Below are 24,243 nucleotides of genomic sequence, written 5' to 3' on the forward strand. Positions count from 1 at the left end.
CAATACCTGGAACATGCGACATTAAGCTGGTAGATGGGTTTGAGTGAAGCGTGAGCTGGTGGCCTTGTGACTACCCGCTTTGGTCAGTTTTCTCATCATTTCCTTATCGTCTGCTCCAAGTAACTCCTGGGCCCCTCTTCTCTCTGGAAAGCAGTGTCTTTGGACATGGTGAAGTCCAAAAGATTTGAGGATAAAAGTATAAAGTACTTAAATGATCTTTCAGCCAGCATCTCTGTAACTCTGTGTATGATCACTATCACTAAAGTGTGCCATGAACAGCTTTGTGTAATCCTTTTGAAATATACAAAGTTAACTTTAAAAATGGGTTTTGGAATATGGCTGGATCCAATGGCAGGGCAGCATCTGGGGATTCTTTCCTTTTCTGAGTCTTTCAGTGCCATTATGGTTGGAAGGGAGGTGCTTGTCTGTTGGCTGAATCCTGCAGGACGGTGTTTCCTTCCATATGTAACACTCCAGTGAAAATGGTGACAGTCAGTAAGGGGAGAGTTTGGCTCAGGGACAGGAGTTTTGCAGAAAATGTTTCTTTGAATACCACCTTCTGCCTTTGAGTCCTCTACTACAAAGCCACAGAAACAGATTTTATTTCTTTAATTTTTTCTTCATCAGCACAGACAGCACAGTAAATGCAATCCTTATGAGGCGTTACAAAAAAGGAAGTTACACAACTTCTAAGAAGTGAAGTGAATTTAAAATAACGAAGTCAGTGTGAGTGTTCTTGGCCTTTTTTGTTTTGCTTTTCTTTATCTTGTAACTAAAGGGATTAAAATCAAGGACAAAACAGACATCACTTCCTAACAGGATCTGTTTTGCTTTGAGCACACTGTGGGTGTTTTAGACTGGCACCACCATCATGGGGAGGCCGTACATGTGGTTTATTGTCACCAGGTTGTAGGAACGAGGGCACACCAAGCAGGCGAGGTCATCCCCAGTGAACCCTGATGTGCCCAGAGACTGTCCCCATCCAGGGACCTGACATCCCCACTGCCTTCAGGGGCCTTGTCCACCGGGGCAGCCCCTTCTCTTTACGAGGCATTGGAAACATGAGTCTAGAGCATGAGTCTTATGAGGAGCGGCTGAGGGAACTGGGGTTGTTTATCCTGGAGAAAAGGAGGCTGAGGGGAGACCTTATCGCTCTCTACAACTACCTGAAAGGAGGTTGTAGCAAGGTGGGAGTCGGTCTCTTCTCCCAAGTAACAAGTGATAGGACAAGAGGAAATGGCCTCAAGTTGCACCAGGGAAGGTTTAGATTGGGTATTAGGAAAAATTTCTTCACCAAAAAAGTTTATCAAGCATTGGAACAGGCTGCCCAGGGAAGAGGTTGAGTCACCATCCCTGGAGGTATTTAGAAGATGTGTATATGTGGCGCTTAGGGACATGGTTTAGTGATGGACTTGGCAGTGCTAGGTTAATGGTTGGACTTGATGATCTTAAATGTCTTTTCCAACCTAAACAAATCTGTGATTCTAAACCAGAGATCGGTCTGTAAAAGTTCCTCTGTTGGCATGTCAGATGTGTTCCTTGCAGACTCACCACCCGCAGAAAGGGGCTGGTGGCCCCAGACGCCAGGGAGGAGAGGCAGGTGAGTGCCCAGGGCAGAGGTGATGCTTTACCTGCACGTACCAAGATCTGCTCAGTGAAATCCTCCTTCCCACCGCGCTGTTTATAAATAGGTTTCTGGCTGTCCTAACTTGTGTCCTCTGTATATATATATATAAAAAATTGTGCGGTTTTTAAGACATTTAATTTCTCAGGAACCCCAAGCAGCTTCCTCTGTTACCAGTTATTACGGATAATTTTGAACAAAACTGAAGAATTATAACTAAACCCACCAGCGGTGGGGTTGGGGAAATGTCACTCACATGAACCAGAGAACAGTTTCTCCCAGGAGGAACCAACCACAACAACCAACAACAAACCCCAACCCCGGTGCGGGATGGGGACATTTGTGTCCGTGTCCCTGCACCCTGCAGCGATGCCGAAGTCTGAACCCCCCTCCCCCATGCACTGTGACATCACAGAACCCTTTAACCAAGTGCCTACACTGGACCCCCCACACTGTGATGTCACGGAATGCCTGGTACCAAGTGCCTACATCAGACCCCCTGCGCTGTGATGTCACACAACCCCAGAACCAAGTACCTACACTGGACCCCTCCACGCTGTGACATCACGGAACCCTGTAACCAAGCGCCTAAACTGGACCCCCCACACTGTGACATCATGGAACGCCCTGCACTGAGCGCTTACACTGGATGCTGTGATGTCATGGAACCCCTGGTACCGAGCACCAACACCAGACACTCCATATTGTGACATCACACAGCCCTGGTACTGAGCGCCTACACCAGAAACCCCATCCTGTGACGTCACAGAACCCCTTAACCAAGCGCCTACACGGGGCCCCAGGGCTGTGATGTCACATAACCCACCGTACCGAGCATCTGCACCGGACACTCTGACGTCACAGAACCCCTAGTACCAAGCGCCTACACTGGACACTGTGACGTCACGGACTCCCTCGGTACCGAGCGCCTACACCGGACACCCCCACCGCGTCACCTAGCAACGGTGGGGCGGGGCCGCCCGCGCGCCGACGCCCTCCGCCCGCCCCTTCTGCAGGCGGGGCCGGGGCGTGGGGACGGCACCGTCCTCCCGGCGCCGGGCCAGGTACGGGCAGCCGGCGAGCAGAAGGCAAGAGGCAGCCGGTACTTTCGTGCGGGGTGAGGACGAGGAGGAAGAGGAAGGTTGCGGCGGTGTTGGGGGTTTCCACGCCGCAGCCCCGGCGCGGGCTCCCTCTGGGGAGAGGGAGCCCGCGCCGGGGCTGCGGCGTGAGGGTAGGGGGATCCGTGGGGCCGCTCCGTGTTGCGTTTGCAACTGGACGTGGGTTACCGGAATTCCTCCGGACTCGCAAGGTTTGGTGTATGTAAGGGTTGGGGGCGGCGGGGGGGGGGGAGACCATCTTTGTGACCTTTCTGCTGCGGTATCTGCGTTTTCCTGATTGCACGGGGCGTTTTGAAATGCAGGAAATAACGCGGGTATAGCGAAACCGTGCTGGGGTGGGTGGTTTGGTTTTGGTTTTTTTCTCCTTTCTTGTTTGCCTAGGGAGGGGTTTTTCACTCCAGAGAACGCTGAAAGGTTGGGCTCGCTGCGGAAGCGTGGAAGTAAGCAGGTCCTGTCAGTACTCTTTTCTGGAGAAAACGCAAAGCCATATGTGGCCGTGTCTCGGCAACCGTGCGGGGTGAAAGGGGGGTGTCGGGGAAGGAGGGGGTGTCTTCCTGCGTAGCTGAGCCTTGTGCAGCGCTCAGGTCTGTCACCTGGAGACGCCTGAGCATCTGGGCTTTAAATGTTTAAAAGGGGAAGAGGAGAAAAGAGTGCTTTTTAAGGGTGAATGCAAGCTTGGTCAGTAATTGGTCTGTAATTATTTTCTGTGGCACTGGTGATGTGTTTGGGTTGCCATTACTTATTGTTGAATGTTTTCAATACCCAGCTGTGGTTCTGAATGAATTTGCTGGCTGTGGGATGCTGGTGACATAGCCAGGAAAAAATGATTTGCGGTTAGTTTGTGGCGGTCGTGACAGCCTGTTCTGTGACTACAGATCTGGGATGTAGCCCTCATGTGGGACCTGTGTTGCCCCAGTGTGGTTGGTGAAGTGGTCCTGCCTCTCATGAGCTTAAATGAGTAGAGTTGGGCCTGTGTTGTATGTGCTTGGCATCGTAAGAAAGCAGTTCACAGCAGAAGTCTTCCTCTGAAGCTTTTGGCGGTGGGAGCATAGTATTTGTTAGCAGTTCTTGGTCTGGAGTTGTCATGTCTCTGAACTGGAGACAGGCAGTTGTGCTTTTCTGTTAGGCAGAAGTCACCTATGGCAGAGATCCCAGGGCAGGCAAATGTCCTTCTCGCTTGGTGCCACACTAGTGCTGATTTTTGGGTGGCAATTTAATGTTGCTGTTTTGATAGCAATAATCTTCATTTTATGCTGGCAGGTTTATAAGGTTAGTGACTTTGGGGGCAGAGATAACAATTTGTTATTTTATTTGGCTGATTTAACTTCTTATGTTAAAGAGCAGGGACAGATGAAAGAGCACTTCTGAAATAAATTCAGAATAGGCTCCCTGAATGTGGACTTCATGGTACCTGTATCCAAACCCATATACCAGTATAATTTTTGATTCTTTCAATCCCTTTTAATATGCTTTCATAGCTGCTTCTGTTAAAAATGCCAGTCAGATGGCATGCTGAATGTGGGGTTCCTCCCTAGTGGTGGGACTGGATTGCCCTTCCCTAATCGTTTCTTGGTTCTCAGTAAGAACTAAAGCATGAACTTGTTGGTGATGCGGTTGATTTTCTGCCTCTGGCCCTTCTGATTTCTGGGGAGGGAGGAATAGCACGGTGTCCCTGCCCGATACACGCAGTAGTGTGGAAACTGGGTGCAGGAAGAGATTGTGGAATTTCTAGTGGCTGTTTGGCAGCATCTGCCCAAACTGAGAGGAGCTTGAGCTGTTCCTGTTGCTAGATGTGGTAGCCTTCAAGCAGTTTAAAAACCTCTTTTAATGGGCTGCTTTTAACTTTGCTATTTGAAGAATTACTGCAAACGGCAGCAAGTCCCCCAGAAGCCACCTGATGTGCAGATGTTTCTCAGCTGTGGTCTTCTTGTCAGGGCTCTTACCACCGTGGTGGCTGGGGGATCTTAGCCATGTGCAAAGGCTGGAAAACAAAACACTTACCATGCCAAAATAGCACAGGGAATGGAACAGCTTTGAGTCAGTTACTGATTAACCAGTCCTGTTACATGTGTTGAGCGTACCTTGATCTTAACTCAGTCTTTTGAATACAGTGTCCTAGTGAAATATTTTAAAAGGTTATAAAACTAATCAGGGGTTGCTGCTGAATTATCCAAACATTAATATTCTCAGATGGTTGCCATGTTTGGGTAGCTGACCCCTTAAATTCTGAATTGCAGCATAATAATGTAATTCGTTTTGTTCTTTCTACAATCGTTTAGGTTGATCCCTGCACCAAACATAAGACAGGCTCTGTAAGTGCTTCCTGACAACATAAAACAGTGCTTTGGGCACTGGGTTGCAGCTAATACTGCTGGTTAGTAGTAGGAGTCTCTGGATATGGCTCTGCTTTGAATCTTGTTTTCAGTGTGCAAACTGATGTTGTTATAAATGATTTCTCCTTGGTCTTTATCTGTTTTGTCTGTGCAGGTTCAAGGGTAGAAGTATCTCCTGCCTACGCATAGCTGTAAACTCTGAAATAAACCATGTATTTTGGTTTACCATATAAGTGAAAAAACAGTTTGCTGACTGTGCCGGAGTTTACGATCACTGAGTTCTTAATTTGTGTTTGTCATGTGTTGAGCACTATGATGTGCTTGACAGACTTCAAGAAATAATAAAATTAAGCACTTCTACAAATAAGCGCATTCACTTCATTGTAAGGAAATAAAAGAGCAAGTATGTGAGAGCCTTTCTTTAAAAAGAAATAAAATGCCTTTTATAAATAGATGTGGAGACTGAAATTTTTTAAAAATCAGTGCTTGCAAACTTTGCTGGATAAAAGCTACAATTCCAGTTATTCCTGCAGCAGAGACGCCTTAACCTGTGGTTTGCCCAGCCACTGGCTGAAGAGCAGCCAAGGTCCTGGGACTCCTTCCTCCTCCTAATGAAGAGCTCTTCAGAGCTACTTCAGTATTTATTAAACATGAAGTAAATTAGTTTTTAGGCTTGTCTGCATTCAGAGTGACCAATGAGCTCTGGGAAGTGTTTCCGTATAAACTAGAGCAAAGCCACATCCTTAATGCCTTCCTTCTGCTTGCCAACGTAAACTACTCATCATCAAGCATGGCTGGATTTCTTACTCCACTGGGGAAACTCGAGATGTTTCTCTACCTCTTGGGGTCTGAAATTGCTCCCATTCCCCAATCGTTCCTCCCCTCTGGAGACTGCAGTGTAATCTAACCCGAGTGAGTGGGAAGACAGAAATATGATTTGTGAAGCAAAAATCTTATTTTCTTTGTTTTTCTTTACATGTCTTTATTTCCTTGTGTTTACTGGAGGCCAAACTTCCAGTAGTATAGAAAAGAAATGCAAATATTACAGTTTCCAAATTCTTTGGGGGAAGGGAGTTTGACCAGGGCTCTTGTAAATAATGAGCTTAGACACAGGCAGAACTGTTCCTGCCTGGGACAGCTTCTCCCTGTTCTTCATGCTGTTTGTGCCTAATGGTACTCCTGGAGGTAACAGGAGTATGCTCCTCCTCAGCCAGCCACGGTCTGGAGCAGCACTAAGTCTACTCCAGTTGCTCCTCACCCATGTGCCTGCAGCACCCATGGGCAAGCATGATGCAAGTTTTTTGCTATTTACTGAGTACCTGACTGGGTGATCTTGAGGCCTGTCACAGAAAACAAGTTAGCGTGTGAGCTCAGCTGTCTCCTGAGCAGCAAACACCAGTTGCAAAGAGCGTCCCGTAACTTACAGGCTTAGCTAATTAAGGAACTGAACTGAGAAATAAGTGCTGGACTATGCTTTAGGCTTAAAATAAAGGCATTTCTTTGCAAGCAGCTTCCAGCTCTCTTTGACGTGATATAGGTGTTTACTTGTAGTATTGCTTCAAAATAACGTAATCTGAGCTTGCCTCTGACTCTTGGTCTTAAGCCTGGTCTATACAGGGGTGTCTTTGGATTGCCTTTAACTATGAACTGCAGCTCTGCGTTCCGTGTGTGCAAGGAACATTGTGACATCTGGCCTGTGGTTGGCTGTACGGCACCCAGGGCACAGCAGTCTTCGTAATTTTGCCACGAACCGTCCATGCCAACATGATGGTAAATGCTACTGCCCATGATATACCAGGGCCACCTTCCCTGGCCTCATTGCCCAGAGGGGCTGGCCTGAGCGTCAGTCCCAGGAAACCATCCCTGCTAAGAGTTTGACATTTTCTGTCCTCCCTCCCTGTTACTGCTGCTCTGACTTTAAAAATAGAAAGAGATTGTCTCATTTCAAGGCAAAGACTTCTCAAGAGGGTTAATTATGTCACATTTATTATCTGCTCTGCAGAACTTTTTAGGCAAATATCATGCATAATTTTTTTTAGTTGTATACCAGCTTTTTTAAACCAATGGCTGCAGCACCCTTGTGCATGCTGCAAAGGTGGTGCCAAGTTGACCGCAGCTCATTTCAGCGTAAAGCTGCCTGACCTGGGTGCCCTGCCCTGGAGGAGGGGGTGGCAGGTAGGTACCTGCTGTGGGCTGTCCCAGCAGTTGGCTATATGGGAAGGGCCGTGGTACCAGTCTGCAGAGGTCTGGCAGCTTGCACAGTCAAAAGCGTTTCACACCAGAAATGTTACCAGAGACTTTTTCAGATAACATAGTCTCATTCCTGCTCTTGCAGGAGTGGACACCTTTGGTGTTTCTGAATGACGTTTGTGACATCCTCATGGCATGCCAGCATGGTGCCTCTTTGCACCTCTTTTTCTAGGTGTGTGAAAGGTAACGGAAACTGCCTTGCAGGTCAGAGCTAAAAGTGCCCTGATCAGCGTTTGAAGGAGGTGTCAAAGGATCTGATGGATTTTATTCTGAACTCTGTGCTGACCCCATCCATGCCGAAGGTGAAGGGAATGTACTCTTGTTCCTAACACTGCAGACTAGGATGTTCTCTTCTTCTGCAAAGGGATGCTCCCTGCTTTGAGCCTCAAGTGACGGCTGATGAGCGTATGATAGCCCCGTAGTGAGAAGTAGTGATGCAACTTCAAAGTAATGGGAAAGAGCTTTTTTTTTTTTCCCCTCTTTTACTTTGTTTGGAGGATCAAATTAGCAGTCTGCTAAAGTCTTTTAATGTTAAAACTTTCAGAGCATAAGCAATGACCTGTGAAAAGGAGTGCTTGGATCTAGACCCTGTGCATGATGAGGTCTGGCATGTCTATTATGGCCAATTAAAGTGACAGGTAGCAGAGTGTAAACACTCCTGACTCCTGTGGTTCCCTGGCTGGCTCCAGGCTGCACGCTGCTTTTCTCCTCTGCCTTGGAAAAGGCACGTCAGTTTGAACTTCCTATCCAGAGCACAAAGCAGCCTTTCAAAAACTCTGTGCCCTCTGCTTGTGTGGTTCAGCGTGAACAGCCCAGAAGCTGGAGGTTGGTCTTTCAGTCAAAACCTGTTGGCCTTGAATTGCAGGATTGTGTGGTACAGATGATGTCTTGCAAAGGAAACGGAGACTGGCAGAGCCCTGCTGCACGGGCATAGCTTGCCCTCCATCTGGAGACTCTTTGCCAGTTTCCAGGATGCTGTCCAGCACGCAATCCCAAATTTGAATTTTAGAAATAAACTAGGAGTCCCTTCCAATACCCACAGCAGCAGTGTGTGAAGCTTTGCCTTAAACTGAGCTTCAAATATTAGATTTGAGTAACTAAACAGTCAGAGGAAGCTATTGCATTGAACAAACTAACTTGTGGCCCTAAAATAGCTTCTTATTTGAACAGCTTAGTAAAATAACCATGCTCTGCACACTGATCTTGAACTCTGGCAGATTTAAGCTCCAGCTATGTGGGGAGACTTGTTCTTCCGTGCTGCAGCAGGAGATGGAAGCAGTTTTGATGATTTCTCTTCCCCATCAGCCTACCTGCAAGCCGCGTCACTGCGCGTGGCAGCCCCTGCTCTGCCTTGTGCTGTGCTGCAGCTGCGTGGGTGAAAGCCAGCAGCTGCTCGCTCAGCTTCCGCGTGGACGCAGAAGTGTGGTCTCACTTAATGCTTCTACATTTTCCTCGTACGTAGTTTCTCCTGTTCCCACTCAGATCAAAGGGTAGATCAGCATCTCCCCACCTCTGCTTGGCAACTGAAAAGGAAAGGAAATATGTTGGGGGAGAGTCTGTGCTTTAAAAAAAATTCACAGCCCACTGGGTGTAAATATGCAAATGTTTGTAGAGGAATGGCATGTTTCTAAAACACATTGGTGAGAAATGCTTCACACCCTTTTTTGTTACCCAGTAATTAAGAGAACATTCGCCTTCCAGTTCGGTGGCTGCTTAAAGATGAGAGAGCCTGGATTTTCTCTGTGATGGATGTGAAATAGTAACTAACATTTCATCTGAGACTGCCAAGCCCTGCACACCTCCGCGTGGCACCCCTTCCCTTCCGGTTGTGGTGAAGTGACTTTTCCTGTAGTTTTGCTGGGAAAAAACTGAATGGAGGGGGTGCAGGGACTCAGACTTGCATCTGTCCTGCAGCTGGTGGATTCAGCTTGTTGGGCAGGTGCAGGTTGGGGACATGATCCTGGTGAGGGAAGTGCCACGGCTGTCACGTGTGTGACATTTCTTGTTTCTGGTCGTGTGTGATGGTTTCATCTCTTGCTAATCAAATTGCCCAGTGGTGGGAGAATTGAATCCTCTTTTCTTCCCTGTCTCCTCTGGAATACTGGGAGGTTGTCTAAATGTCAGGGGTGCTGGTGGTTTGGCTGTGATGGGAGCGAATTTTAACTCGGCTTGCTCTTCGGCATGAATGTGTTGATGTAGGCATGTCATGTAGCCTGTCTGTCAGCCAAGTTACTTAGCTTTCAGCTGCTTTATGCGCATATCTTAGGGATTGCTTCCAAGCTGGGAAAGCCCAGCCAGGTCACTGCAGGGCAAGGCAGAGCTGGATTCCCATACCCACCTAATGCCGACGCCACTTTCCTGCCCCAAAGGATCGGAAGGAATCCATGGGAATCTCTGTCTTCTGGCTCCTGCCTCTGTTTGGGGTGGCTGTGCGAAGGCGGGCTGTGCTTACTCATCTGGCTTCAATGCAGCCACACAATTGCCTCTTTCGAGGAAGGGAATTCATTAGTTTCTGTGAAGTGGCCTTGGATCTTTGGGCAGCAGGTGCTTCTATAGAGCAAACTGTTGCTGAATATTCAACAGTTGCTATACAGGCGGTGGTCGGCTGCCTGTGAAGCACTTGGAGTTAGCTTGAGCATCCCATTAGATAAAGTGCAAAGTACTTACTGCTTTAAAGCTGCCCGCAGCTATGTTGTGTTGGTGGTATTTAAACGTTCGTTGTTTGTTTGTTTGGGTTTTTTTTGTAATGTGAATCTTCCAAGATCACAAGCAGCCACTTCATCTCTTTTGACTCAGCCAACAAAGAAGGGAACTGCCTGGCAGAACGAGAAGCACAGTGATTCATATTCAGGTCGTAGGAACCTCATTCTCTTACTGGTTTCGGCTAATGGCATGTACACTGAAAACAAATGACTCAGAATAGAAGTGTCTCCTAATCTTTAACATACTGATTAAACTCAAGGTAGTTCTTTTAAGGCTACCTGAATAACACTTGTTCTTGCCAACCTCTAATTTGGTACATGGAGTACAGCAGATACCTGAACTGTGAAGGAATAATTTGACAGGTTAAGATGTACAATCAGCCTTTTCTTTTTCTTTTATCTTTCTTTCTTCTTTTTTTTTTTTTTTTAGGAGTTTAATTTCCTTAGGTGTGGTCTGTAAGCAGCTTGTGCTGGATGGCATCATTGAAAGTATGGTCCTGTGAGAAATTGTGATCACTGAGCTATTACAGCTTCAAACATCTTATAGCTTTAGTCAGTAAGGTGTGGATGCCTGTATATTGTTTACTAGCTATGTGCCCCAATTCTAACTTCTTGTAGTAGCTTTCTTAACCTGTATTAATTGCTTTAAAGGTGCTTTGCCTGTTTTCTTCTACTGGTTATTTAGGCCACAGAACAAAAACTTTAAATTAAATGAACAATTGTGACAGTTGCACTGAAGGCTGGTTTCACCAAGGGTGCTGGGGGCAAGTCCCATGCTTTACGGGATTTCTGTGCTGCACATCAGAGGTATTCCTGTGCGTGGAAACACTGCATTGTGAAGGGTGTAGTGATTCCCCACCCCTAAGCTCTTAAAGCTTAATAACTGACTGTGTAGTTCCTATCCACAGAAAACAGTCATGCAGGCTTCAGCACTGTGGCTGTAACTGGTCCTAGTTTCTGTACATCTTGCTGCAACAGTAATCTTGAGCACTGATTGTAGGTGTACCTTGAGCACTTTAAAGCATGAATAAGCAGCTGATGCAGCTGCTGGAGCTGAGCCTCCCTGACAGGATTGTCGTGCTGCTTGCTTTGAAAGGGCTGGGGTCTTCAGTGTGTGGTTTGGCTGCCAGGTACTCAGAAGAGCCACTGAGACATGCTTTCTAAATATCCACTTTGCTCAGGTCTGTGGGGTAGGTGTCGGATTTGCGGAGGAGGGCTGGCAGCCTGGAACATGGTGTGCTGTGTGGCGTCTGCTTTCCCTGCTGGGAGGAAGCAGCGAGGGCAACTGAGGGGGAGCTCCTCAAAGGAGCTTGGCTGGCCCATGTTCTTCATTTTTCCAGTACCCATCAGTCCCTGAGCTCCCCACAGCTCAAGGATGGGATCAGCAGAAGGGAGGGCCAGCTTCCAGGAGGGGTTCCGAGTCTTTCAGTGAGGCATTTTAGAAGCTGTAAAGCAGGTGTTCAGGCTTATGATGGGTCATTGCCTCCAAATGCTCATTTCTTTTCTTCTTCTTCTTCTTTTTTTTTTTTTTTTTTTTTTTTAATGGGGCTTAGAAGCAAAAGTTTAGGAGCAGAGCAATTACACTTCGAAAAAGAATACATGGTACTGCTGACCAGCATGGGTACAGTGCAGTCTGTGTAGCTATAGATGATTACTCTAATACAAGTAAACATGTGAAGGTTAGTTTGCCAGAAAGTGACATGAAGGAAAAGTCTTTATAGATGACACTGCGTGTTTAATTGCTAATGGACTTCTTTTAAAGAGCATCTAGGCTGCTATTATTAGAAAAAGCAAATGTGTGGTGTTACCTACAGGGAAAAAAACGGAGTGTTTTGTGCTCTTCCTGACCTTTACTTTCTTGTGTTAATTTGTTTAATACCAGTGAGATTTTCCTGCTGTAAAAGCTTGCTTAAGCAGAGACTTCTCCAAGACCTCGGAAAAAAAGACGTGCTAATTGGGAGGTAGGGCTGTGCAAGCACTGATTCTTCCTTTCCTCCCTTGATTTGCAAACTCCTACTTCAGGGATCCACTGTGTGCTCCGTTCCTCTCTCTTTCCCTCCTGGATCAGACTTTTACCAGCTGGTGCAATTCCATAACGGTAGTCAGGGCTTTATTGCATTAAACTTTTTAAGAGAAACAGGATCTCCGTGCCTGTGAGGCTTAGCATGCAGGGGGAAACTTTGGGCAAACGTTACATAAACACTCCTGGATACTTCTGAAACATCTTAATTGCTCTTAAGAGTCTTTACTTTTTCAATACCTATTTTTTAATAAAGATCTTACTGCTTGTGCTGTCTATTTGTAGATCCCACAGTACTTTGCAAAGAACAACAGTGTCATTATCCCCGCTTGCTTATGATGATGCGAGGTGCGGGTCAGGAGATGTGCTGAAGAACCTGGGGCAAGGGCAGACTCCCTGGCTGGGGTCCGACCTGCCAAACCACCAGCTCCCTGCAGATGAGGGGTCATGGCCACGCTGAAGGAGCTGTGGCTCAGAGCTAGAAATGATTGCATGAGGCAGCATGGTTTCAATAAATACTACATGGCATAGACTGAGAATAAATCCTTTTGGACACCTCTTGGAGCAGTACCTAGGGAATGTTTCAGGCTTAATAAGGCTGACACAGAAGAGTGGGAGAAGGCACATACACACGCTTATTACTGTATAGTAGTGCTGAAGTGTCTTACTGATACTACTGGTGTATCTGGAAGACCTGTTGAAAGCTTAGCTAGAAAAGTATCCAGAGCATGTACCTAGAGATTCAAACACTGCGGGTAAAGCTGTCCTTTTGAGTACTTGGGTGTTTGTTTATTAACTAGGTTTGAGCAGGTGGGGTTGTTTTGAGTTTCTTAAATCTCCATATGATAGTAGTTTTCACAGTCATATAAATCACTATTTCAGGAAAAAAATGGAAGGTGAGACCTGCATTTCTAGTAGCAGTTGTTGCAGATCTTAAAAAGCTGCTACTTCTGGCTGACACTTCTCATGTTGAAGTGAAAAAGGCACCAAGAAAAATTGCTGTCATCAGCACAGGACAGCACTAGTGCTGCAAAAGGGGATTTAAGCCTCTCTGGCTCTAGCACAGAAGTGTCCAGAGGCTATGGGACATGACTTGAAGCTGTGCTGCTGCAAGCAGTGCCACTGTAACAGCATCCCAGTGAATGTGCTTGCCAGAAGGGCAGCTGGTGCTTGCAGTGGTGCCAGGCTGCCAATGCCTTGGGATTCCTGGGGAAGGAGCTGGGTGGATGACAATTGGGCCTAAATATGAGGTGTATCCATGAATGAAATGCTTTATTATTTGTGCCGGTAAACTAAGCCTTAAATGTGTGATTGTCTTAACTTGCTGGCAATAGTTCAATGGTAAAGCTGCCTGTGGAGCTTGCAGGTGAGCTTTGGAGTGGCACTCTGAGTCAGATCATTTGCAGGACTCACTCTGGAGTCATGAGTTATTTATGTCACGCTGGATGGGAATTGTCAAAGCGGTATTGTGTTGCTATGTATCAAACAAAGGACAGAGTAAAATCTTAGGCTTTATTTTTTCAATTCAGAATTTTTGTTTGTCCCTCAGGGACAAGCAAATAGAAAACAGCTTGTCTTGGCTATTGTGAGTGTTCATGGGACAAGCAGGGGAGGGAGGGGACGAATAGCAAGAGCAAAGTCTTGCAGTAATGACAATGATGTCTTATTTTAGTTGATACTTAATCAAGACGTGGTTCCAGGAAGCAGGAACAGATGGCTTTAGGGTTGTGGGTTTTTTCCTGTTCTTTTGTATCTTTGATTGTCAACAAGACTTACTATAAATGTTTTAACACCTGCCATCTCTTTTCACCTTATAGATTTTTACCTGTCCTCAGATTAAACTGTTAGACTTATCTGGCTTGCTTTTGTTTAATTGATAATATTAATACATGAAGTCACTGAGAGTTAGTCATGTGATTATCTTCTTTCAGAGGATGCCTCTTTTTATAATAAAACTTTGAGGATATTTATTAGTTCAAGTGCATTTTGATAGTAAATTAGGGCAAAACTGACTGTATTTTATACCTGGGTGTTATGTCCCTCTCTCCTATAGAAGAGAGACACCAAGTCAGAGACAGTATTTCAGCCCTTCTGGAAGGTACAAGCTACCTTAGGGGCTTGCATGAACTGTCCTTTGTAAAGCAGGTCAGGTTTTTTGTTTTATGGCTTTTATTCAGTATCACTCTTGCTTACCAGGGCATCCAGGGAGTGGGTTATTGCTTCTCCTGTATCCTGTCAGCTGCCTTGAAAGATGATCTGAATTGCCTCCCAATTCTTCTTTTGCCAGGGTGGTGAAATCCAGGACTGTGCCTACTTGGACAGTGAAAGCGCCTACAGCGAGTCGGAGCTCTTTCCCGATGACGACACGATGACTCTAGCACAGCAAGAGGTTCACCATGAATCTGACATGGACAGTGCTATTGAGAGCGCCCAGAGCTCAGAGGCCTCTGATGTGTGTCGGAGCGAGGAGAAGGACGGAATGCTTGGTGGCCTGTTTCTGCCTGGTGACAAGTGAGTGGTGGTTTTGACCCACAGCAGCCCTGTTTTGAGGCATGTGCAAAACAACCAGGGAGGAAGGAGCCTTTATGTGACTAATCCCTACTGTGGGAGGTTGAGGATGCCTGAAGGATTTATAAACTTAATATCCATTTACAGTATAAGGGAGATGGATGTCCAGGTCCTCTAAATGGCTTAGACAGTCTCAGCCCGAGCTCCTTCTGGCATGTTCTGTGAGCACTCATGGGACTTGCATGTTGTGCGTTGAAGTGAAAGTGTTGGGTCTTTCCAGAATGGATCACTGCATTGGCATTCCCCAAACTTAAGATCTTCTGTGTTCCCATAACCTTTATACACTGGAATTAAAACAAATACTTCCTGCAAAGCAGTGTAATATGGGGAATGCTGCTTTAGCCTTTTCTATGTATAGTTACCCGAAGATGTGGGCTCTGCAGATTTTCTTTGCAGCTCCATGTACCAAGATAGTTCTGTGTGTTTCTAATTTTCCATGTTTAGTGTGCGACAGTAACTTGTGTTTAACACAGGGTGTCCTGGCATGTGCGTGTGTAACCATAGTTTGCTGCTAACACATGAGTGTCTCTGTAATCCTAACTTGACTCTTCCCAGGCGTGTACCCGGGGAATGTTGGTAAAAGCTGAATGGGGGAAAGGGACCCAGCTTGCTTTAATCCTGCTTTGAGTTGAGCTGAGTTAATGCAGTACCACAGGAGAGAGCTCAGCTTGCTTTGTAAGCCTCTGCCCTGTCTTTGCTGGTTTTGGCTTGTCATTTTGGTTTGTACCTACTGAGCTTCTTTCATTGCTAAGGTAGTCCTCCTTCTCTCTCTGGGGCCTCCTTGGGTATTCTCTGTGCAGCCTCATTCCTACCCTTCTGAATTTCTCAGCCAGCTGACGTCTGGCCTTCTGCTTGCCCAAGCAATCCCAGAGATTTTGATCAAGATAATTCCGGTTTTCATCAACACTTTGTCAAACTTGTCTCCTCGCCTTGCCATTGCCAATTCTTCAAAGCACCCATCCTTGCAGTGGTTGACTTTTACCCATACTGCTTTTGAAATGAGTTATCTTTCCTCCCAGCTGTGCCATTCAGGCTCTTGTGCAGGAGGTGGGAGGGACATTGTGCATCCTGTACCCTCCTTCTAGGGGGGGCAGGAACTACTAAGAGTTGCTGTGCTGCTACTACTACTAAATCTTGGTTTATCCTCTGAGGCCTCCTCAGCTTTGGTAAATCTGTGGGAAAACACTTGCGAAGCTTCATGCTTTTGTGTTAAAAGACACGATTGAGATTTTTACCTTGGCCAAACCTGCTTGTTGAAGAAGTGGGTAGGTTGTGTATCAGGTGTGTCAGCCCTCCTCTGAAGAACAGGAAATAGCTTTTAAAAAAACAAACAAACAAACTGAAAGCTTCCTTCAGAAAGCATTAGAATGGGGAAAAATACCTGCTTTTAGCAACTCCCTTGAAAATGACTGTGCAATTCCAAGGCAGTTTCCAGTCTGAGGCTGGTTATGAGCTTGGGATCTACCCTGAACATGGACTGTTTCAACCCAAGCAGTTTAACAGTTTGGCAAAGCTTACGAATAACTGCATATCAAAAGTTCTAAGCAACATTATTGAGTGGGTCCATCAGTGGTGACTGCATAGCTGCCGTGAGAGAAACTTAGCCAGGCAATGCATGAGGGATAAGGCTGCTGAACTCCAGTCTGTTGGCCAATAGTGATGTTCCAGGGCTATTTTGCTGGAGAGTGGATTTTGTGGACAAGTATACATTATTATCCCAACTGAAGACTGGTCTTTTACCTCCATCCCAGTGTAAGCGTTATGAGGAGCTTCTAAGCTGACTTCGTGTAACAACATTGAGATGAAAACAGCAGTTGCAGTTGCACAGATCATAGTCACCAAAAAAACTTATCAATACACAGTGTATCTGTGGCACAGCAGCTCTTTCTGAATAGTTATTAGTGTGATGTGTTGAGCTTCTCACTAATCCATCTCCCAGCCAAGGAGCCTTGTTAAATAAGTTTGATCTATTTCCAGTATGAGTATTCCTATCTTCATGATCTTCATCCTTTAATAGTGTGCCAGGCTTGACTTGCCCTAATTTCTGTTAATGTGAATTAGATAAGTGAATTGCAGGTTATAAATGGATCTCATCAAAACAAGAGAAACAAAAGAGCATACATCTGAAACGTTGGCAGGCTTCCTCTTCTACTAATTGCTTTTGGAGCAAAGGGATATGCAAATAATGCTTGCACCATCCACCAAAGGAGCACTGTTGCATCTCTTGTTTACGGCTCACAAGTGTGGTATTACAGGAAGAGGAATCTCCCAGTGTCCAAAAGTGCAGGGGCGTGGTTAAGAGGCTCAAGGTAGACTCAAAAGAAATGTACGAGGCAATGTTGTTGAGCTGCTGGAGAACAGGGAGCTAGTCCCATGGCTCAGCTGGTGAAGTCAAAGATACAAGCACTGTGCACTGAAGCAAAGGGAGTGGAAAACTTAACCCAATCTGTACGAAGCATCAGCAGATTGAATCACTGCCTTGTCTGTATTGCAGAGGGGTGCTGGGTTATGCTTTGTAGTAGGAACAGTAACATGTCGAGCAACTCCAGGGCTTCACAAGTGGAGCATGTATTTCAGGCCTTAGATGTGTGTTTTTCTGTAGGGAGAAGTTTGTTTATAAGAACTTATATGTGAATGTACTGGCTTGTCTGTTTGAATGCCTTACTGAGGTGGGAGTTGGGCAAATCTGTGTAAAATATCTGCCTCTGCGAGGTAGCACATGACATGACTGCAGGGTAGTCTGGACTCTGGGCGGGAGAATCACTGTGCACCCTCTGCAGCAAACTTGCTCCGTCGTATTAGATGTGATGTGCTCAAAACTACTCTCCCAGCTATTCTCGTATTGCACCTGGCTCTGCTGATCTGTTTCCTACATGTCCTCTCTCTCTGAGTTCACAGCGTCTTGCCATTCCCTACCTGTTTGGCATTATCTTAGGTATTTCTCTGGTAGTAAAGCACCCTTTTCTTGTGGTCCATATCTCCTCCGAAAGACACATTTTGTCATAGTGGAAGGAAGGTCAGGAACTCGGCCTCCGTTAGGTCACATCTGTAGTTTTAGTGACTCTCTGGCACGCAGTGAGCTGAAGTTTGTTTCTGGCCACACAAGAGAGAGTGGCTGGAGCTCATGGGGTGTGGGAGAGGGTTTATGGGGATGACTGGGAAACTCTGTGGAATAGAGTGACAGCCTCTGTCTTGTACGTGTTCCTCTCACTATCCCATGCATTTCAGAGTTGTTTGCATAGTTACTGCATTCAGAGCAGAAGTTCCGTAAGTACGATGTGGAAATGATGACTGAGGATTGTCAAGGTGTGCTCTTTAAAGTGAAATGGTTTGTGTTGATCCAAACCCATTTCACAGGTAGCTTGTTTATAGATTCTCATGCTCTTGTCTTCCAAGGCACTATGTCAAATGCACGTCAGATGTGTTTGGCACTTCGCTTTTTTAGCACAAGTAACAACTTCAGATGAGGGAACAAGCTGTAAAGGTGGAAGACTCCATGTGAGATGAGATGCTATCAAAGTCGGCCTTCGAGACGTTTTGACCTCTTGTTTCAGGTCAAGTCCTCACAACCCTTCTGCAGCATCTGACCTCTCAACTTATTCCACCGCCTCTCTGATCAGTAATGAAGAACAGTTTGAAGACTATGGGGAAGGAGATGATGTGGATTTTACTCCCAGTAGCCCATGCCCCGATGATGAGACCAGAACCAACGCCTACTCTGACCTTGGCTCATCTGTATCTTCCAGGTTCCTCCTTATTCATTAACAACCAATTTTTCAGTTTTGTTTTTCTCTGAGCATGGGTGACCATACCAGTTTACACTGGTTACACAGACTCACCTTAAAAGCAAAATGTTATCAGTTCATTTTCTGCCCTGCAATTGACAGACTACATTTAATAATAAGAGCTATAGCAAATATGTTGTTTCTGGTAACCTATGTTGGGTTCTGTTGAAATAACTGGGCTGTTTTGCTTGTAGAGATTTCTTTCTATTGCAAGCAGTAGATTTCACAGTTAGGGGCTAATATTTGAAGTTAGCTGCTGCAAGCTGGAAACCAGCTTAGCGCTATGCACCAGCCCTGATACAATCAAGAGAAGATCTGCAAGAGAGCTGTTTCTCTTTAGTGTTCTGATACTATAGATCCTTAGTGCTAACCTGTAAGGTGAAATGCTGTATACAGACAGGGGCTTGTTTGAAACAAGCTTCCATATTGACTTTGAATTGGAGTCTTGGAGAACATAAGCAAGTAGCTGCTGTCTCTGCGGAGCTGGAAATCCCACTACAGTCCACCAGTTTCCTGGATGTGACCTCAGTCTCTGTAGCTCTTATGTCCTCTGACAAGTCAGTTGCTGATTCTAAAATCCTTCCCCAAGCAAGGGAATGGGTGAGTAGGGTTGGGGAAGAGCCAAGCATGAAGATGCTCTAGGATTTGTCTGCTTGGATCAATAGCACATTAAGGTCTTGTGATTCATTGCGAACACAGGACAAGCTCACTACATCCCTCGCATGCAACCCCCATGTGCTACCCTCTGTTTCAAGCACTTCTGCAATCCAACCTTGCCACCTTTGTCATGCATGCAGAGCCAGCACCCCTCTCCGCTGCCCCTTCACGATGATGGCTTTTGTCCTTCATCCCCTGTTTCCTCAGGTTTATGCAGCCCTTTCCATTCCAGTTCCTGGGGCTCTGTGCACTTCATGCCATGATTGCTCTCTTTTATTTGAGTTTATTTTCTCTTTATCATGCCAAAAGCTACTGTTATCTTCTCTTTAGACCTATGTCCAATTCTCCCTTCCTCCTCATTCTAGGGTTCCTTCCGTCCTACCATCTGAGGGGGGTTGTGTAACTTCTTACCAGACTGCTCTGTTTTTCATCTGCCTGTCTTTTTCTTGGAGAAAAGACTCTTCAGGTTGCATGCCAGGCTCTGGTGGGAAGATGGGCAAGATGAGAGGGGGACGTTGCTGAGACGGAACATGCTAATGTAGCCGCTTTTGCTACATGCATTGCATGGACTCTGTATACCTTGCACTATTCTTCCAGTCACCTAACTGATTCTTTCCACTGACACGCAGAACACATTCTCTGTAAAGCCTCAACTCTGACAGGTAGACTTGCCCAAAGACTAGCATTCTCCATCATCACCTCTAAGTTAGATGAGCTGCGGTTAAAGTGGTTCTCCAACTCCCTCGTCTGTGGTTGTGATACACAGTCACGCAGTCAAGAGGAAAATCTGTTGTGAGTTGGTTACTATAGCCAGTAACTTCTCTCCTTTCCTGCAAACAGTGCTGGCCAAACACCCCGAAAAATGAGGCATGTTTATAACAGCGAGTTACTGGATGTTTACTGCTCACAGTGCTGCAAAAAGATAAATCTACTCAACGATTTGGAAGCCAGGCTGAAAAACTTGAAAGCAAACAGGTAAGCAGCCTATTACACTGCTTTTAGCAGTGCTCCCTTGAAATGGGACTAGCTAGTAGCAGGAGGAGAGGAAGAAAGAGCCATCTCCTTCCCTGTATCCCATTCGGTCTTACACGTGTGTTGTTCTTACAAAGCAGTAAGAAATTCAGACCTCAACATCTAGCCTGAACCAAAATGCTGTTCCTCATTAGCTAGTAGGTATTTTTCTGACTTAAGGTGCAGACAGCATTAATAAACTCAAATATTTTAACCAGTGAGCTGTTTGATTGCATAATGAGAGTGATATTTCCAGGAGTTTTCCCAGGAAGTGCTGAGCTGCTTAGTGCAGATCTACAGTTAGCTACTGTGGGAAGGAGTGATCTGGTAGATCCGTAGCTAATGCATATCACCTTACATAGCGAATCACAGAATTATTTAGGTTGGAAAAGACCTTTAAGATCATCGAGTCCAACCTCTCCTAAAACTGTTGGTCAGCAGAGGTACTTCATTCCTGTGGGATTTTTTTTTTGTCCTAAAGGGACTTTGGAAAAATGATGAATTTCAGCTTTTTCCGTACATTCCTATCTCTGCCCCTCTATTCACTTCTAAACTGCGCTGAGCACTTGAGAAGAATCCAGTGTTTCCAACTATCAGCTAGGGTTTTTGAAGGAACGTATTTGGTGGGCTTCTAGCTCCCCCTAGAAACAGAATATAAATCCTGCCTGTCTGCATAATCCTTGGCATAGAGCTCACTGCACTGCTTCTTCTCTTGATGACACAGCAGCATAGTACTTGATATCGACAGTGTTCCTGCCCTAGCGAGGAGTCTGCTAACATCCAGACCATGACTGGCTAAGTCTTTGGTGATACCTGACTAAAAGAGAGCAGTGCTCTGACAAAGAGGTGTGTCTGTGTGCACGCAGAGATGCAACACCCTCTTATGGAGAGATGCAGCTGGATATTTTGGTTTGGTTCTTGTGCTGTTGTCTGGAGTCTGGTCCTTCATTTAGATAATACTGGTCTCTGGATGCAAAAAGGAACTGTAAAGATGGAAATCATCTCGGTTCCTGTGCTGAACTGGGAAGCATTATGGGGAAGGATAAACTAACTGTTTATAAAATCATCTGAAAACTGGGAATCCAGAATAAATGTCCATCACTAACTCAGTGTCCCTTTGTGGTGTGTCTAATGTTAGTTTCACTCTGATTTACACTGACTAAATATAACAGTATTTTCAAATTGACTTATTAATGATCACAATAATTTGTGGCTCCACTCATCTTCACATTGTTGATAACTGCAGCTTTTTATTAGGTTATATATGAATATTGTTCAGAAAATAATTTTTTTACTTCACTAAAAAAGGCAATATTATGTTTCATTGTACAATTCAGCTGGAGTCTAAACTAAAACTGAATCGAACACCAATAAAATAAGTGTTTAATTCCTATATTATTCCTTCTGTATCCATGTAGCCCTAACAGGAAAATATCAAGCACAGCTTTTGGAAGGTAAGAGTCCTCAACTATTTTATGAATACTTGTGGAATCACCTGTAACAATTCCATACGTGGGGGTGGGAGGAGAGAGGAGGAATAAGTTTAGGAACACAAAAATGTGCCAATACAAGTTTTCAAAGGAAGGGGCCTGTATTTGGATAGGGATGTTACAGAATACAGAAGTCACTGCTAGTCTTGGAGCAGGCCCCTGAACTGGAAAGAGCTCTGTTAAGAACATAGAGATTTGCTTCCTTATTTGCCAGCTGTCTTCCTTTATACTGCTGTTTTATCAGTCCAGCTATTGCTTCTTTCACCCTCATAATGTGGGCCTTTTTGTTATTGTTGGTGAAAAGCAAAGGAAAGCAAGAGCATCCCTTTAAAAAGGACTTACAGAATTGTGATCTTCCTTTAATGGAATGAACCAGCACTTGGCTGGGGAGGGCTGTAAGTTTCAGGAATATTTTAGATAATCTCCAGTGTTCTGTATTCTGACACTATTCTGTAGGGGGAACTGCTTGAGGTTTTTTTTTCTATTTTGTATAAAGTTCTTACTGTATGAAATTTTCTAGATTAACTGTACCACCCAGTCTGCAGTGGTGACCTTATTTTAAATTTCTTAAGAGGCAAATACAACTCAGTACACTGTGTGAATAAGGCTAAGTAGTTTTTAAACTGTGTTAGTACTGTCGCAGATCCTATGAAAAGCAACAAAGAACTCATACCCTAGAACTAATGTCATTGATTATGCTCAGTATAACTTCATTTAGCTACCAGTCTCTTGAAAGACTTGTGCTTAAACAGCTGTAATTGTCACTGAAATGGCTGCACAGACTTTAGCATCAGATGTTCAAAGTGCAAAGCCAGGCTGTAAGACAGTACCCAGACTCTTTCTCCTTCATCCTCATCAGGCAAAACGATTATCTTTCTGATCTTTCAGGCAACTCTTCCACAACAGTAACTTCAGCAGCAGTAATGGCAGCACAGAAGACCTGTTCAGAGACAGTATAGATTCCTGTGATAATGATATAACTGAAAAGGTGAGAAGCTGTGTGAATTGCAGTTACTGTACCCAACAAAATCCTGCTGGAGACATGCATCAATTGACAAAGCTCTCTTGCTCACAGTTACCAGTGATCTGAAGTAGCTCATTCAAAATGTCCTTGATATTCCATTAATATTATGACTTTGCTTCACAAAAATGCAAGAACTGTGCAAGTACAGATCTAGGCATTGTATTAGTTCTTCTTTATAGTGTTTGCATTGATTGCCTTCAGGGAAGATGCAGGGTCTAGGGAGCTCAGAATTTCGGAGGTTAGTTTTGCTGCTGGCTTTGCAGGGAAGCATGCCCCCTTTAAAAAAAATGTGGCTTAGCTAAATGCCCTGTACAGGCATTACAGTAAGGGGGTGTATGAACAGGAACAGTAAGAGGGTGTATGAAGAGAAATTCAAACTTTCAATTAATTCTTTTCCACTTCCTCTTCCAGGTAACATACCTAGAAAAAAAGGTGACAGAACTGGAGAATGATAGCCTGACAAATGGTGACCTGAAGAGCAAACTGAAACAAGAGAACACACAGCTAGTTCACAGGTAATAAAGCCCAGAGCCAGTTCTCTGTATCATGTCAGAGCAGAGCTAGACCAAAGTTGTAGGGAAGGAACATCTCTACCTGTAAAATATGACCAAGTTTTCTGCCTTAAGGCTGACAGACAAAATAAGGCTTATCTTATCTGAGAAGTCCAAGTGGAATAGGGCCGCCTTGCTGAATTTTCAGCAAGCAGAGGCCTTACAAGCAAGTTTCTTAGTACAGAGATGTTACTGACTTGTACAGAGCAAGCTCTTCTGTTATAAGCACATTTGCCACTGGAATTTTTTCTTGCATGTAGCAAGAGCAAAAGGCTGTATCATACTCCTAACTTCTTGAGACTGAGAATGAAAGAATAATAGATGAACTGATACTACTTAATTCTATGCTATTTGGAAGATAAAATACCAAGAGACATATTGGGAGAGGTTAAATGCCAAGAGAGGTAGTGAAGTAGAATGAAATAAAGGACTGGGGAGGAAAGAGAGAAGCAATGAAGTTGCACGTTCGTTTTTTTTTCTAAGTATTTTTGAAGCTGTTACTGAAATGAGATCTGGTTCCCTTAGAGTTCATGAACTAGAAGAACTATTGAAAGACCAAGAGACATCAGCAGAACAGACTCTGGAAGAAGAGATAAAGAGACATCGAGAAGCATATAGCAAATATGAAAAAGAGAAAGGAACAGAAATTGAACTGCTAAATACAAGGTAACAAACATCTCGATGACACCCAGAACAGAGTACAAGTTCTTCTTTTCTTCATTTTACTTTGCATGTAAACATAGGCTTTTCACAACCAGACAGTGCACAGATGGCTATAGGTTAGTAGTTCTATAGAGTAGCTGTGCAGTTGCATGTCTAATGCCCAAAAGCTTGGAGGATGCTTTACATTAATGCTTTAATCCACACAGCCTATGTAGACAGCTTAGCTGGGTATTTGGCATGGATTCAAGAAGGGAATTGTGACCAGATGTAGCAAACACTTGTGTCTGCATTTGTTTCTTCCTACTTAATTCTTTTTAGATACTTCTTGTTAGGAGCATAAGAATGTGAGGGTCATTGTAGCGGTTTTGGCCCTAAAAACCAACCAACCAACCAAAAAGCACCCAATAGCTCATGATAAAAATTGCTAAGATTAGAAAGATTTTCTTG

At 44.8% G+C, this 24,243-nt stretch overlaps 1 protein-coding gene across 1 annotated transcript in view; it reads left to right on the plus strand.

The window, feature by feature from the left end:
- The window catches only part of RAB11FIP4 (RAB11 family interacting protein 4), a gene marked incomplete at its 5' end in the record, with an annotated part of 128,189 nt that overhangs the window by 98,634 nt on the left and 5,312 nt on the right, over positions 1 to 24,243 (plus strand). The window contains 7 exons of the mRNA XM_082492406.1: positions 14,335 to 14,558; positions 18,170 to 18,361; positions 19,898 to 20,032; positions 21,487 to 21,522; positions 22,447 to 22,546; positions 22,994 to 23,097; positions 23,659 to 23,799. Coding sequence (XP_082348532.1) covers positions 14,335 to 14,558; positions 18,170 to 18,361; positions 19,898 to 20,032; positions 21,487 to 21,522; positions 22,447 to 22,546; positions 22,994 to 23,097; positions 23,659 to 23,799 — 932 coding nt within the window. The remainder of the gene's footprint in view (positions 1 to 14,334; positions 14,559 to 18,169; positions 18,362 to 19,897; positions 20,033 to 21,486; positions 21,523 to 22,446; positions 22,547 to 22,993; positions 23,098 to 23,658; positions 23,800 to 24,243) is intronic.

This window comes from Vanellus vanellus (genome assembly GCF_965231255.1).
Source record: "Vanellus vanellus genome assembly, chromosome: 17".
NCBI classification, from domain to species: domain Eukaryota; kingdom Metazoa; phylum Chordata; class Aves; order Charadriiformes; family Charadriidae; genus Vanellus; species Vanellus vanellus.